The 16,211-nt window shown below is 38.2% G+C and overlaps 1 protein-coding gene across 1 annotated transcript in view; it reads right to left on the bottom strand.

Moving 5' to 3' along the window:
- The window catches only part of vps8 (VPS8 subunit of CORVET complex), a 740,642-nt gene that overhangs the window by 318,938 nt on the left and 405,493 nt on the right, over positions 1-16,211 (bottom strand). The window contains exon 40 of the mRNA XM_039755059.1: positions 2,551-2,657. Within this exon, the coding sequence (XP_039610993.1) occupies positions 2,551-2,657 (107 nt within the window). The remainder of the gene's footprint in view (positions 1-2,550; positions 2,658-16,211) is intronic.

Here is a 16,211-nt window from a genome sequence, read left to right as displayed (position 1 = left end):
GCCGTTTATGATGCGGAAGTGCCACCGATTCCCCAAAGACCACAGCCCGAGATATCCGCTCTGATTAAGGCATTCAAACTTTTAGAAAAAACTAAACGCCTTTCTTCATGAGGGGAGGATTAACAGGGGTAGAAAAAGGGTTGGTTTTAGATCGATTTTAAATACAAATTATAAATATATTAATTCATTTAGCATGTAGACGTCTCCAATGTGCTTTAAAGGGAACTGCTGCATCTTATTTAACTGTGTGATTTTTAAAGGTCTTATAGCGAACTAGTTATCACGTGTTTTACACGTTATCATGAAAGCCTTTAACTTTTTAAGACCCATGCGTCTTGGGAATGGAAGAAGGGGGGGGCTTACGCTCAGCTGTTGACAAGCCTGCGCGCGCCTGGACTGAATCAGCGCGGAGCTGTCAGGGGAGGTGAACTTACACACAGCTACAGCTCCACCCATATGGCATGCACTGACGGCTCTAGCTGCGCTCCGGACTCAGTGTGAACAGAGAGAAAGATCCTTTCTGTGTGCTTTGGGAATGACCAGCTCGCGGATGCGCGCAGGGACTGCTAAAAGCCAGGCTGCGCAGAGGGTGCCGGGCAGCTTGTATTTCAACGTGCTTTGAACTACAAGCACACGCCTGGGCTGCTAAACGCTAGACTGCTTGTCTTTCTGTGCGCTGCTGAATGCTTTTAAACTCAGAGCCTGTCTGTGAAAGGATTTTCACGGAGATGGGAAGGAAAAGGCTGTTTTGTCTTAGATAAAATACAAGGGAGTTTACAAATGATATAGCAACGATTAGATAGATAGATATTTTAAAATAATTGTTACATAGATACAGGGATTCTTACCTAAAGCAATATTGGCAGGAACGGCGACAAGTTAGATCGGTCCGAACGGAGCCTGTGTGTGTGTATGCCCCAGGAAGAAGGGGACCAGACATCATGTGCTGCAGTGAGGCTTAGGCAGGCCATTCAGTCTGGGTATGGATAGGAACATGCCTGAACTTGTCCAGGGACCGGCTGCAGCATGCCTGAACCTGTCTTTGGAAGAGGGGTGGGGGGCTGGGAAGTGGTGGGGGTGGTGATGGGTTCAAGGGGGGCCTAGGCAGCCCTTGGGCATGTCTGAACTTGCCCTAGTGAGATGGGGCAATGCAGGTGGCCAAGCAGGGGGGCGTGGTGGGGGTTCAAGGAGGGTGGGGGCATCCATCAAATTGCCCTTGACAGTTTCCTGGGGAAAACAGATGGCTGGGCTAAAGGTCAACAAACAACCGGTGGTTGGGGTGGGGACTTCCTGTCATTAATCAACAGGGCCCTGATCAAGGTCATCCAAGGTCAACAAAACAACCGGTGGTGGGGAGGGACTTCCTGAAAGGTCATCAAGGTCAACTAACAACAGATGGTGGGTGGGGCGGGACTTCCTGAAAGGTCATCCAAAGGTCAACTAATAAAGTATTTAGTATCTCTATATATAATCTTCATTTGGATCTTGATCTTTGTTTGTCCGCGAATGAATTAGAAGAAGAAGCACTAGATGGCAGTAGAGAGACAGCTAAAACATAGGCATTGCATTAAGAATCTCTTCCAGGCTTATACTACTGAAGACTGTAGTGCTCCAGTCACACCTCAAAACACAGACATTCAAACTAAACAAATTGTTGTGCTTTAAATTAACTAAAGAGAACTTCATTTAGATCTTGATCTTTGTTTGTCTGTGAATTCCACACATGCGTAGACCACCTTCCAGTTTAGTACGTTGTTATTCATGGATGTCAACAATGTGCCGGAATAACGAAAGGGGTGGTGGACAGTGTTACGCTGGTTAGCTCCTGAGGCCTGGTTAGAGAATGAGATTGCCGAAGATAAAAGGTACGTGCCTACGTAACATATGAATGAAAGAAAGACAACGTAACAGCACGTCCCCGGAAATTATTATTGTTACGTTGTAGCCGCCGAGTGCTATGCGTCTCTCAGTTGTACCGTGGCTTCCTCACATGTCAGTGAAGTGATCCCTATTTATGCTTTAAAGAGCCTGGATACCTATGTGCCCCCATTTTATAACCATTGCTCCGTGTATATTGCCTTACTCTTTGGATTGCCACAAAGGAACCTGCGAGATTGGAGAAAGGTTGAGAAGACATCGTGAGAGGAAACGAGAAGCGTGGAAAACGAGACGGACTGTGAACGGACAGAAGCAGAAATGCTCCTACATCACCACATAATTACTATTCGCACGGTGATTCTGAGTAGGCCGTTCCTATTGAATCAATGTCCAAGGGTTTTCTTTTGTAATTTTGTTTCCCTTATAAAAAAATCATAATGCTGTGCGACGAAGGGCCCAGTTCACGACTTTCAGCCGCATTTAAACAGGGAGCCCTTCACAGACAACTTTAACACGCGCAACGTAGTTGGGCGCACATGGCTAGTAGTTAAATAATCTCCTTTATTTAATTCTGCATTGAAAAATGATCGATAGATAGATAGATAGATAGATAGATAGATAGATAGATAGATAGACAGACACATATATATACAGCACGTTATGTTACATTACCTCTCTTTGCTCTTGGTTAAGATGATCAGAGCTCCGTTGGCAAAGTGCTATCACTTCTTCCAGTGCTGCTTCTATACTTTGTAGACAGTCCTCATCTTCTTTCAAAGCTTTAAGAAGAAATAGTATGTAAAACTCCCAATTCAATGTTTTAATAGAAGTAAAATGTAATTAAACAGAACTGAGAGAAGGGGTATAAAAGAATACATATGTAATGAAAACTGCAAGGTGTCACTGACAATAACTGAATCAAACAATCAGGATGAACAAACAAGACAGAGAATGTAAATATACATATGCGTACAAAGTACAGTGTGTAACTCAGTGCAAGATATACTGAAATAAACACTAAAAAACAAGTATTAACAATGTGTAAACAGTATTGCAAGACCATGGGAAGCCTGATGGGAGCGTTGCCCAGCCTAATTAAGCTGAATTAACCATTTTTTTGAGCTTGATGTCCTGTGTGGGAGGGAGGAACTGTTCTGCTTGTTTTCGCATATATTAATTTATAACACCTGACCAATAGAAGAAGTTCAAAAAGGCTGTGGCCTGGATATGATGGGTCAGTGATGATTTTTCCTGCCCGTTTCTAGAATAGGGCAGGTCCTGTAAGGTAGGCAGACATGCACCAATGATATTTTCGACAGACCTGACTACTATTCATTGTAGCCTGTTTGTGTCATATTTAGTCACTGATCTGAACCACACTGTTATGGATGAGCTAAGAACAGATCAAATGACTGCTGTGTAGAACTGAATCAGCAGCTGCTGTGAAAGGTTGAACTTCCTTATCTATCGGAGGAAGTACATTCACTGTTGTGCCTCTTTTATGATGGACCCTACATTGGTCTGACACTTCAAGTCTCAGGAAATTATGGATCCCAGAAACAAAGATTTCCACAACTGTCAGAGCAGAATTAAGTATGATGAGTGCTCAACCCCCCATCAGTATGCAGACTCATCACCATTCTTGATGAGCCTAATGATGGTTGTGTCATCCACATATTTGATATGTTTGACAGAGGGGTCATTAGAGGCGCAGTCATTAGAGTAGAGGAAGAAGAGCAGTGTGGAGAGCACACATCTCTGGGGTGCACCCATGTTGGTTATGTGATAGCTAGATGCAAGTTTCCCCATTTTCACCTGCTGCTTTCTATTGGTTTGGAAATCGGTGATCCTTTAACAGGTGAAGCCAGGAAAAGAAAGCTAGGTGAGTGGAGTGGAAGAGTTCAGGGACTATTGAACTGAATGCAGAGCTTATGTCCACAAACAGAATCCTTGTATATGTCCATGGGTTGTGAAGATGTTGCAGGGTGTAGTATAGACCCATGTTCACTGCAATGTCCACTGACCAGCTGTCATGATAAGCAAACTATAGGGGGTCAAACAAGGGAGCTGTGATGTCCTTCAGGTGAGCAAACACCAGTCTCAAAGGTCTTCATGACCACAGATGTCAGAGCAAATGGCCTGTAGTCAGTCAGTCCTGTTATATTGAATCTTTTGGGGACTGGTATGACCGAGGCTTGTTTGATGCATAAGGGAACTTCACACACCACATAGTTAGGACTAGTTGGTCAGCACAGATTTTTAAGCAGGAGGGCGAGAGCCCATCTGGACCTGCTGATTTCGTAGCGTGCCTTAGACACACATTCTCTTCAGAGATATTTAATGCAGGTTGAATGGGAGAATGTATGGGGGGTGAGTCATACAAGTCTGTACATTAAGAAGGCTGGAGATAATATTGTTTGTATTTTGTAGTTAATCAAAGCTGCAGTGAAACGCATTCAAAACATCAGCCAGCTGATGATTTACTGCAATAAGGGGGGATGGTTTCCTGTACTTTTAAAGCAGACGTGTGGACTTCTTATGGATTCAAACAGTTCGGTGGTAAAGAACAAGTGAATAAAAGCTAAGCTATATGTAAGCTGTGCAGACATCCAAACCGGTAGATCCTAAACAATCCACACTAGAGATGGTGGGTAGATTCCATGCTTCCATTTAATATGCCTTATGCCCAAAAAAACAACAGCATCAATAGCAGTGTTTATCTATAAAGATCAAATTATTGATGCTGAAAATGAGGGCTTTCCACAATGATACAAGTTTTTGAACTGCGGTATGCTATACCTATGCTTTATGAAGATCTTAAGCAAAACATTGCCACATCTCTTAGGTCAGCAGAGAGCGCAGCCCTAACTTAAAAATGCTGAACATCTGGGCAGCATGTTCCTACGTGACAATCACATGTCACTATATTAAAAACGACTGTGATGCAGACAAGCGATTTGCATGCCAGTCACTGTGACAGCAACCTCGCTGCCTATACAGTATGTAGAGCTGTTCAGATGACTGACTGTTGCTCCAAAAACCTTTCTAGCATTTCCAATGAATGTTTCATCACATGACCGTATCAATCTCAAGTTTGTGTTGGCAAGTCCAATAAATGCTGCTTCACTATGCACTTCACCCGGCCAAGCAAGCAGGCCATTGTTGAAATTTTCAGACCAGCCTGCAAACTCCAGAAAGTGATCTTACATTAATATCCCCATAAGCTGCACTATACAGATCATTTTAGTGACACTGTCAGTCATGGCCGGTTCTTTTTTTTTTTTATGTTCTAGTCCAATGCCACCATCAACAAGCATCAGCTCTACAGTAGATTCTCATTTTAAAATACTTCCTTTTTGTCTGAGGAGAAGCAAAATGACATTTTTGAAAACTGATTAACACAGCTGTTACATGTAAGCAATTTAAAATTGACATTGAATAGAATCAGGATAAGGTGAATCAAAATGGAATTGGGACATCAGTGCCAATACCCAGTCCTAGAAGGCACAGATTCAAAAAAGTAGTCATTAAATTCTAAACTGGCAGAAATGTGTGGATATACTTAAAAAACAGTCATCCCAATGCTTCTGCTCGGCTGATGCTCTCCGCTTCTGTATAACTGGCCTCAGCATCTAGATATGGGGCATAACAATTATGATTCATATTTTTAAGTAGTTACAGTAACGAAAAAATGAACAGCAAGAAGTTGTATGTGCTAGTTTTAAGCTCCCATTTGCAGTGAAGTGTTTAATAAATATAAAAAAAAGAAGTATGTTTAAAAGGAAAAAGTATGTTATACAGTATGTTATACTTGTGTACATTCTATAGATTCTGTCAATAATGGAGTGATTTAAAGTATGTAACTAATAATTTCCACATAAAAATGCATTTGATTAAAAAACATTTATATTGTTTGCTTAAACGATATGAACTCGGCCACAACAGCACCTTATTAAACAGCCTACTTGCACACACTAGCACTCTTCAATAAGAATAGGCTCAGAGCACTTGTCCAAATTTACAGTTATAATACAATGATAGAAATAATTAAACCACATATTCCTTACATACATTCCAAACTAGAGTAAAAACATAGTAAAACAGAAAATTCTCAACTTAAATAACATAAACTCAGAGAAACCAAGTCCATTAACCTTATAATTGAAATGTGATCAGTTGTCAACAGAGGGCAGGAAAAGAAACCAAACATTCAGATGGGTATGTCCATGGTCAATTTCAATAGACAAAGTCATGCTAAAAGTCAGGGAAAGTCACAGTTCTGATAATTTGGGTCAACTGGCTACTCACCCTTTCCTGGGCATTCTACATTATCATAATTACATGCAAAACAGTGTAAAAATGATGATTGCATTCTTTCATCTCTGATGCTAAGGCTTTAATTTTCTTTGGTAGCCATGTGGCACAGCAGGACACCAAGAAAAGGGACAGAATAAAGAAAAGCCAGTACCAGCTCAAACTGATGAACACCGTATCCGCCACAGGTAAAAACAGTCTTAATTTTCCTATATGTTAAGCTGTAAAGAGTAGTAGCATATAAAGTTACTGAGTGCCAGAACATTATGCCACTAGGTATATACATGCCTACAGTCTTGTTAATCAGTCAGCCAAGTTGCATTGTGCCGAATTGATCTAAATGTGTCTTTCAGACGTTCATTCTACAATTATTCACCGAAAAAAGCATATCGGGTCATACCAAACATCAACACAACAATGACTGTGCTTTTTTACATCAATGGACTTGTAATTAAAATGTTTTCCATTGAAAAGACTGATAATGAGTGATATTAGACTATACTACTGAAAAGAATTGGGCGGGACAAAGAGTCCCAATCAGTGCTGCATGCAAAGTTGCATTTTGCACTGTGAGAGCTCACCTACACAAATCGCATTTCCAGTGAAAAGGTTTATGACCAAAAAAAAAATTGTGTTTTTTGCTTTGCGCCCTTGACATTTTCCACATTTTGCTTCTTATGACTTCATTTTGTTCTCAAAATTAAAATTAAGTTAGAAGGAAAGACAATTTGCTACTGTGTTAGAAATACAGAAAAAAAAAAATCACTGGAAGCGCTAGACACAGTAACAAAATATGAGTACAGGAAACACTTCCAGGAATGGAAGAGGCCATGGGAATGCAATTTTCAACCCTGTATAACACAGTAGAGCAGTCCATGGTGTCAAAGACTACATATACATCTAACACCATAATAATTTACTTTATCAAACATATTTTGTTGTGTTCCAATAATAAAAGTTAATGATGCTTCGATACAGTGAGAAAATGACACTAAAGCATCTCAAGTAAGTTGTACAGAGTACAGTGAGACTGCAGTAACTTTAAAATAGGTCTAGTTTAAAGTTAGGTGGGTTTAAAGTTTATTTTTTTTTCCCCAATATTAGTCTGACAACTGGTGCATTTAGTGCAGTAGGAATTGTGACATGCAATAATGATATATTCGTACTGTTTTAAGAGTAGGTGCTGCCATTTATCTTTAATCTGCTTTGGTGTGATTGGCCTTAAGGGGCAGGTAGTAGACTAAATTTTATAAATTAAAGCCATTATTTGATATCCTGTTATAATGTGAGTGACAGATGAATGATCAAAGCAGTGAGCACATGGAGAGATGTAATTTAATACCTCAATACAAAGGTTGCAAGATGACTTTTAAATTTAACATATTATCAGTTTTGTGATTAAAGAAGTACAAATAATGTGTACTATTAATGTGTGTTGGAATTTTTTCATGCAGTTTAGATTGCCATTTGTCAAAATAAGTGCTCTAAACCGCACACAAGGGTTATTTTTTTCCTCATCTATTAACCTGGAAGAGAATTTAAAGTGGGAGCTGAGAAAAGACCTCTTTAATACCTTTTAAAACTCTATGTTCATACTGTTCGTAAAACCTTTCTTGCTCTCCATCTAAAGTCTTGTTTCTTGGCATTCTAATTTTAAGTGTGAATGATCAGAGCTTATTTCATTTACTGGAGTAATGCATAATTTTTTTTTTACCTCAAAACAACAAGCAAGAATCAACTGAAGTCAAGAATAATGAATATTGTTCCAGCTGGTCTAGTATATTAGCACTATGATTGTGCAAGAATAAATGTTAATATCTGGAATGTGGACCTTATAAGATGTGATTTGTGGAAGTAACATACACTGCTTCAAATAAAAATATTCCCAGGTCACCACCTCTACCAATATTTCTTGATTCATGAACAAACAAAAAATTCTGTGCTGCTACAACTTAAGGTAATAGGCCAGGTTTACGAATACTAGGTAGTCAGATGTCACATTGTGTACTTGATGTAGTGTTAAATAAAAGCAAGCTTATTTTGCAGCAAATGAATGCTTAGTAGACAACAATTTACCCTACAAAGACATTTTAGACTGGTTTTAAATGTATTATTTTAGTAAGTATCAAGTTACTAATTCAGGCACCCCAGGGGGATGATCTGATTTTAATTCCTAGATCTAAATTGTGTTTTCTATTACTTAGCTATCTGTTCATTCACATTTTATTAGATAAATGCATTTTTCAGATGCTCTGTTAACGAGGCCAAAAACTACGAAACAATAACGGGTGGAGGAGAAAAACAACCAGAATTTAGGATCAAAAGGCCTTGGCCTAGATGATGCAATGATCAATCAGCCAGGCAATTTTGCTGCTTTATCACCACTCTTAAAAAAAAAAATCCCAGCTTTTTCTGAAAATTATCTCTTTACATAAGGTATGCTTTTATGTACCAGAATGCTAACTAGCAGTGAAAAGAACACAGTACAATATTCTATAGATCATGTTACCTCTGTACAACAACAACATTTATTTATATAGCACATTTTCATACAAATAATGTAGCTGAAAGTGCTTTACATGATGAAGAAAAGAGGAAAAAAAAAAAGACAAAGTCAGAATTAAAATAAGACACTAATTAACACAGAATAAAAGTAAGGTCTGATGGCCAGGGAGGACAGAAAAAACAAAACAAAACAAAAAAAAAACTCCAGACAACAGGCTAGGCAAATATAAATTTCCTCATTAATGCCCCAGACGGCTGTAAAAAGCTATAATAGTGATGGCACTTCATCATAGTTATGGAAGAAATATTTAACAGCATTTACCGAGAGGCATTTTACTTTAATGGCCAGATTTACAAATTTGGAATTCTAAAATTCCACACCATGAAAGGGATAATTCTAAGCATAGTGTCAGCCTTGACAGGCATGCTACTCAGTGCTGGATTCGAATTGGTGACCTGAATGCAAAAGGACAAAATGTTTGCTTCTTAACATTCCACAGTTATCAATTCATTTGCTGGCCAAATCTGTGCTGATGACTTTGGCTATGCAGTAACTACAGTGAAGCCTAGAGATATTGTATCTTTTTCTTTTTATCCAAATATGTTAGTGGTATTTTAGTTTTTTGTTCTCTATAACTAGGTTTTGCTATAATATTATACATATTGTATAGTATAGAATAATGACAATACATTTAGTGTTGATAATTTATTTACTATAGCATATTTTATTAAATATATGTGTAGTCAAAAAGTAAGAGCATATTTACTACCATTTGTGTGCTCTTACTACTAAAATCTCATTTTATTCTTTATTACTGCAGGGGGAATTCTTTGTGTTTTTGGGATGCCCTCTCTCTTGACACAACAGAGGACCTAGACTCTATTCAGTCTTAGCCTCACTTGAGAAGGCGAGATGGGGGATGGAAGAGAAGGGAAAGAGAGCAAGTTATTATCTCTGTATCTTTTATTTCCACAGATGTGTCAATTTATGCGCCAGCTTACAAACCACAACACCCAGCAAGAAACATATGCAATTAGTATTAAATCTGAAATCTGTAAGAACTCACTGCTTTTACTTAAGATCACAAAATATCCCCTAATGCTCAAAAGCACTATATCTCTGATTAATCAAAGAACTTTATAAGTTGAAATGTCAAAGTTCTCAATCATGACCCAAAAGGAAAAAAGTATTCTCCCGTCTCACAAACATAAAAGCCAAGACAATATTTTTACATGGAGACTCACTTAAAAAATAAGGACAAGTTTTGACTAAAATGACATTGGATCGGTCAAATTTGTTATTCCAAAAAAAATCAAAAGTTCAGGAATTTTAATCCATAAAACAATTAATGTGTTTTTTTGGTGGGGACCTTGCTCAGCTTGAAAGTAATTCTGGTAGATATATATTCACTTAATATAGATGACAGAGAATTTACATAAAACAAATTTGCATTGGTTCCTAATATAAGCACTCATACAAATTATAATGGCTGGAGATTTTAACTGCATTTTAAATCCAGACATGGATATATTGCTGGGCGATATTAACAAAATTCAACATCACGATATTTAACCAATATATCACAATATTATATTTACCAATACTAAAATATATGTTAATAAAGATAATAATACTGTGCCTCCTAAGCACAGTACTCTATATCAAAAAGGTGTATTGCAATCTTCACATAGTATTTCCATGGCCTGGAACCCCTGCAGATTTTATTTTTTCTCTCCAGCTGTCTGAAGTTTTTTTTTTTGTTTTTTCTGTCCTCCCTGGCCATCGGACCTTACTCTTATTCTGTGTTAATTAATGTTGTCTTATTCTGATTTTTACTTTGTGTCTTATTTCTCTTTTCTTCATCATGTAAAGCACTTTGAGCTACATTATTTGTATGAAAATGTGCTATATAAATAAATGTTGTTGTTATTTAAAAATTTAACGAGACAAAAGAACTCTCTCCAGAAAGAGAGATTTCTTTTATTTACTATTCTTCTAAAAAAATCTTAATATTTGTAGACACTGTAATAAAACTATTCACCAAATGATATTACAATTAACTTTTACTGGACACTACTTAAAATATTTTACATGTGCAAAACTACCCACACAAAAAAAACCACCAAATAACTGCTCACTCAAATTAGTGCAGAAACAGATACCATGTTCTTTCATTAGCTCAGTATTCACCGAACTGTCACATGTTGTGGGACAGAAAGACAAGCTTATCTACACTCTCTTATACAGTATATGGTTCAGATGTGTGGATAGACCACAGATTTGTTCAGTATGCAGAACTGCCAATTGATTTAATATATAAGTGGACTTTTTGCCTGCACTCTTCATACTCTGTAAGCCGTGCTGTTTCTTTGAAGGACAGGTGATTGGCAGGATAACTCCGGACTTCGTCCTGTATTCAAACAGTGCCATCTTTTGTCTTTTTACGCCCGGTGCAGCTGCGTTGTTCTTATATGTAAGTGGATGTTTCTTGTGGGGAGGGCTTCTATTCTCTTTCTAAGATCTGAGTTCACCCTGTTATAGCGCGTCTTTATTTGAAAACAGCCGTGTGAACGCAACTGAGAGAATAAAACTGAATAAAGAAAACTGCTAACTTTTACAAGTATCATACATTTACACCGTCTGTTACAAACTCAAATCATATGTATGCTTTTATTGTATAATAGTAACAATAAGAACAGCTCATTACTCAAAACATTTATTTTGGAAGACGTTAAGACTGGAACCCAGAACCTTTTGAATTGGAGTCAGTAGCTCTAACCAGTATACTACCCGAGAAGTCAGGACAACAAGCAACACTAACCCGATTTCTTTTTCTTCAGTTATAGTCAAGAAAAAAAGTGCATTTGTTGTGTTAAACTTGTATCTTTTGTGAAAGTGCTTATTTGATATTTGGATTTCAGTCTTCACACATTATACACTTCATGTCTACATTTTGTTGTTAGTATTAAAATATGGAAAAAGTTTGGTCTCGTCCGATGCGAGAGATGGACGTCTGAAGTGGAGCTCCGCTAGCAGTGGTGCTATTTTTCATATTATTTGCTTATTATTCTGAGATATCCTGTATTTATTCAACCCGAGAGGGACCGCTACAGTATATGTAAACACATATAAACATGGCCAACAAGAAGGGGGGTCCGAAAGAATCGAAGACTAAAGCTACATCCAAGCTGCGATCAGCAAGCCCTAGTTCGAGATACGGCCTCTCAGAGACAGACCTGGATCAGATGGGCGAAAGTACAGACTCCTCGGGACCACGGTCCGCTACATCGTCGCCTGCTGAGAGCGAAAAGGGGAGCGAAGGTGCGATCGTGAGTGCAGATGTGGATAGCTCGCCGATTGGAGAGGATTACCTGAAACTGGAAAAGGCCGGGAGGTCCGCGGCTTCAGTTACGCAATCACGCGGGACTGGAGCAGCGGGGACACCGGCTTCAGCAGAGTCTGCTGCTTCATCTACGGTACAAGAAGGCACATTTGAGCTATCTGAACTGAAAGTGTTGCTCGCTGACCTCAGGCAAGATATAAAGAAAAGCGAGAAGGCTAATGAGAAAGCAACGGCAAAGGCACATGAGAGACTGAAACAGGAGATGAAACAGGCCAATGAATGTCTGCGACAGGAAATCCAACAGGCAAATGAAAGGCTTCGTCAAGAGGTACAGCTTGAACTTCGACAGGTGCTGGGTAAAATTGAAGAGCGCATTGAGAAAAACTCGCTAAACTGAGCACGCTTGCTGATCGATTGGAGCATCTTAGTGAGACATTCACGAATCGGATCGAAATAGCGAACATCTAGCTGCCAGTGCCGAGGAAAGAGCAGTAAATGTCAGTTGAATGTAAAAACTCGGAGAAAAACTTGGAGACAGACTGGCTGCTTTAGAAGATGGGAATAGAAGGTATAATGTCAGAATTGAAGGCTTGCGGAGAATCGAAAGTTTAAACCCGTGAAATTCGCAACTGAACTTTTTCTAAAATAATCGGGGCGACTTTAAAGCAGAATCTGAGATAGCAGCGGCTTACGCGTCGCGGATCAAACACCGTCAGACCCGACCAAGATCTTTTATAGTCCGTTTTGAACGATTATCATTTAAGTTAGAGGTGATGGAACTCCTCAGGAAAAAAAGGAAGATATTATATATGAAGATTGCCAATTCGCGTCTTCCCTGACTTCTCTCCAGCAACAGCTATCAAAGCGCCGCCTTCTATAATATTAAACAGCGCTACGGCAAGCCAATGTCAAATACGGCCTCCTGTATCCGGCAAAACTGAAAGTGGAATGGCAGGGCATTTCTATGTTTTCGCTAGCAAGGAGGAGGCAGAAAATGAGTTAAGAAAGCTGATCCGGGACTATTCTGATACATAATTGTGAGTCATGGCGGTAAATGATAAAGCTAGGATTAATAATCTACTGTCTGATCTATTTGTTTTAAAATACGGGTTTTTATCAGCATATATTCTCATATTCTTATATTATTATTACTTACTTATTACTTATCATTACTTAGTATTACTAGGGCTAAATGTTTGTGTTTTATTGTGCTTAATTACGTTTTCCTCCTCTTTTTTTTTTCTTTTCTAATTATTTCATGTGTACCCTAAATGAGACTGTTCAATATCATACCCTTGGTTTGCTGTTATTGCTATTACTGCATTAAGACTTGTTATGCTTGTTTTGGACACATCTTTAACACCATCACCTGGGTTTATTATCTGGGGATATCATCTTAATGCACTAAAATTGATGAAGATTATATGTATGTATGTATGTATATATATATATATATATATATATATATATATATATGTGTATATATATATGTATATATATTAAGTGCAAAATTCTTTTCTTTTTTTTTTTTTTCCTCTTTTAAAGACTATATTGGTAACAGATATCTCTATCTTTTAACCTTAAAGCGCCACTGCATGGGGGCTTGATGTGCTTTGGACGTGCTCTGTCTCTGGGTATGTCAGAGGACTGGGACTGCATGAAGTGGGTTTTAGCCTCACCTGGGGAGGCAAAAAGGGAGGGTGGGGGTTAAGGGGAAGAGAAAGAGAGCAGGCTTGATCTATATCTAATCTATCATCTCAATCTTTATAATTATAACTATCAACGTAATAATAAGCTGCATGGCAACAACTCTTGGGGGAATAGGAAATTAAGACCTAAACTATTTCACTTCCAGTTAAGACTATAATATGACACCAAAAACTCAGAATCAGTGTCTCCATGATGGGACAGTTAACTTCGTAAGCTGGAATGTTAAAGGCCTGAATCACGAATTAAAGAGAAAGAAAGTACTTTCTCACCTAACAGGTCTAAATGCTAAAATAGTATTTTTACAGGAAACCCACTTACTAAGTAAGGATCAGTTCCGGCTGCAAAAGACTGGACTGGCCAAATGTTCCATTCTAGTTTTACAAAGAAAACTAGAGGGGTGGGAATTCTCATACATAGAACAGTACCATTTGTAGCATCAGATGTAGTATTGGATCCTGAAGGGAGATATGTGATGGTCATGGGAGACTTATCTAACTGTAAAATGATTTTGATAAATGTTTATGCACCTAATGTTGATGATAAGGAATTTATACAAAATTTATTTGCATCCATTCCCAATCTGAACACTCATAAACTTATAATGGCTGGGGACTTTAATTGTGTTCTAAATCCACTTTTAGATAAGACTTCCTCCACAGGGGAACGCAACTAACACCGCAAAGATAATTACAAAGTTTATAACTGATCACAACTTATCAGATCCCTGGAGGTTTTAAACCCAAATTCAAGAACATATTCTTTCTACTCACCAGTACATCATTGCTACTCAAGGATTGATTACTTCTTTATAGATAATAACTTCTTGCCTAAGATTAAATCTTGTAAATACGATGCTATTGTTATTTCAGACCATGCTCCGATGATCTTGGAGCTGAAATTACTAAGCCCCATACACTCACCCGCAGATGGCGTCTCAATCCGCTTCTATTAGCTGACGAGAATTGTACTGAATTTATATCCAAACAAATTGAATTCTTTCTAGAGACAAATACATCCCCTGAGATCTCTGCAGGAACACTCTGGGAAACTCTTAAGGCCTTCTTAAGAGGACAGATTATCTCATATCTTTCCCACAGAAATAAATCCGAAGAAAGTAGCAGAGATAAAAGCGAAATTACTAAAATAGATGAAGAACATGCCAGACTACCAAGCGAGACTCTACATAAGAGGAGGCAGGCTCTACATTCAGAATTAAACCTCTTGACAACTAAAGAAACCGAACAACTAATTTACAAATCCAGACATCATTATTATGAACATGGAGAGAAAGCTAATAAGCTTTTAGCGCAACAAATTCACAAGCAAGAAGTGCAGCGCAATCTCGTAATTACTAACACGAATGGAGATAAAATCATCGAACACAAAAATATAATGTGCACTTTTAGAGACTACTATAAATCCCTATATACTACTGAGTTTAAAGAAGACAATATACAATCTAATGCATTTCTGGATAAATTACAGATACCACAAATTGACGCTATTAGTGTGGAGGAGCTCGATAAACCTCTGTCATTATCAGAATTACTGGATGCTATAAAGTCACTCCAAGGTGGAAAAGCAGCAGGCCCTGATGGCTACCCTGCAGAGTTTTACAAGAAAGTCTCCGCTCAGCTAGCTCCCTCCTATTAGCAACATTTACAGAAGCCAGAGATAACCAATCTCTTCCACAAACCTTTCGCCAAGCACTAATCACTGTCTTTCCAAAACAAAATAAGGACTTATTACAATGTGCATCATACAGACCAATTTCACTTCTGAATAACGACGTTAAAATACTCTCTAAAATCATAGCTAGAAGGATGGAGAAAGTGCTCCCCTCAATAATATCACAAGACCAAACTGGATTTATTAGGGGCCGACACTTATCTTCAAATCTTGACGCCTGTTTAATGTAATATACTCACCAACTAAATCAAACACCCCAGAAATATTATTATCATTGGATGCAGAAAAAGCATTCGACATGATTGAATGGAAATACCTTTTACTATTTTGGAGAAGTTTGGGTTTGGCCGAACATTTGTGCATGGATTAAATTACTGTATACTAACCCAGAAGCTTCAGTTTGCATCAATAACATTTGCTCAGACTACTTTAAACTAGAACGTGGCACAAGACAAGGATGCCCTTTGTCACCACTGCTGTTTGCAATTGCCATTGAACCACTGGCAATACATTGTCGAAATACTGATCAGATAAAGGGGATTAGCAGAGAAGGACTGGAACAGAAAATCTCATTATATGCAGATGACATGGTACTGTATATATCGGACCCAGAAAATTCTGTGCCTGCAGTCTTAGCAGCACTCACAGAATTTCAAAAGCTCTCTGGTCTCAGAATTAATCTGAATAAAAGTGTACTCTTTCCGTGAATTCGCAAGCATATAATATTAGATTAGACACCCTTCCTTTTATCATTGCAGAACAGTTTAAATA

The sequence above is a fragment of the Polypterus senegalus genome, chromosome 6, assembly GCF_016835505.1.
Source record: "Polypterus senegalus isolate Bchr_013 chromosome 6, ASM1683550v1, whole genome shotgun sequence".
Taxonomy (NCBI): Eukaryota; Metazoa; Chordata; class Cladistia; order Polypteriformes; family Polypteridae; genus Polypterus; species Polypterus senegalus.
This window is presented reverse-complemented; position numbering and strand designations above follow the sequence as displayed.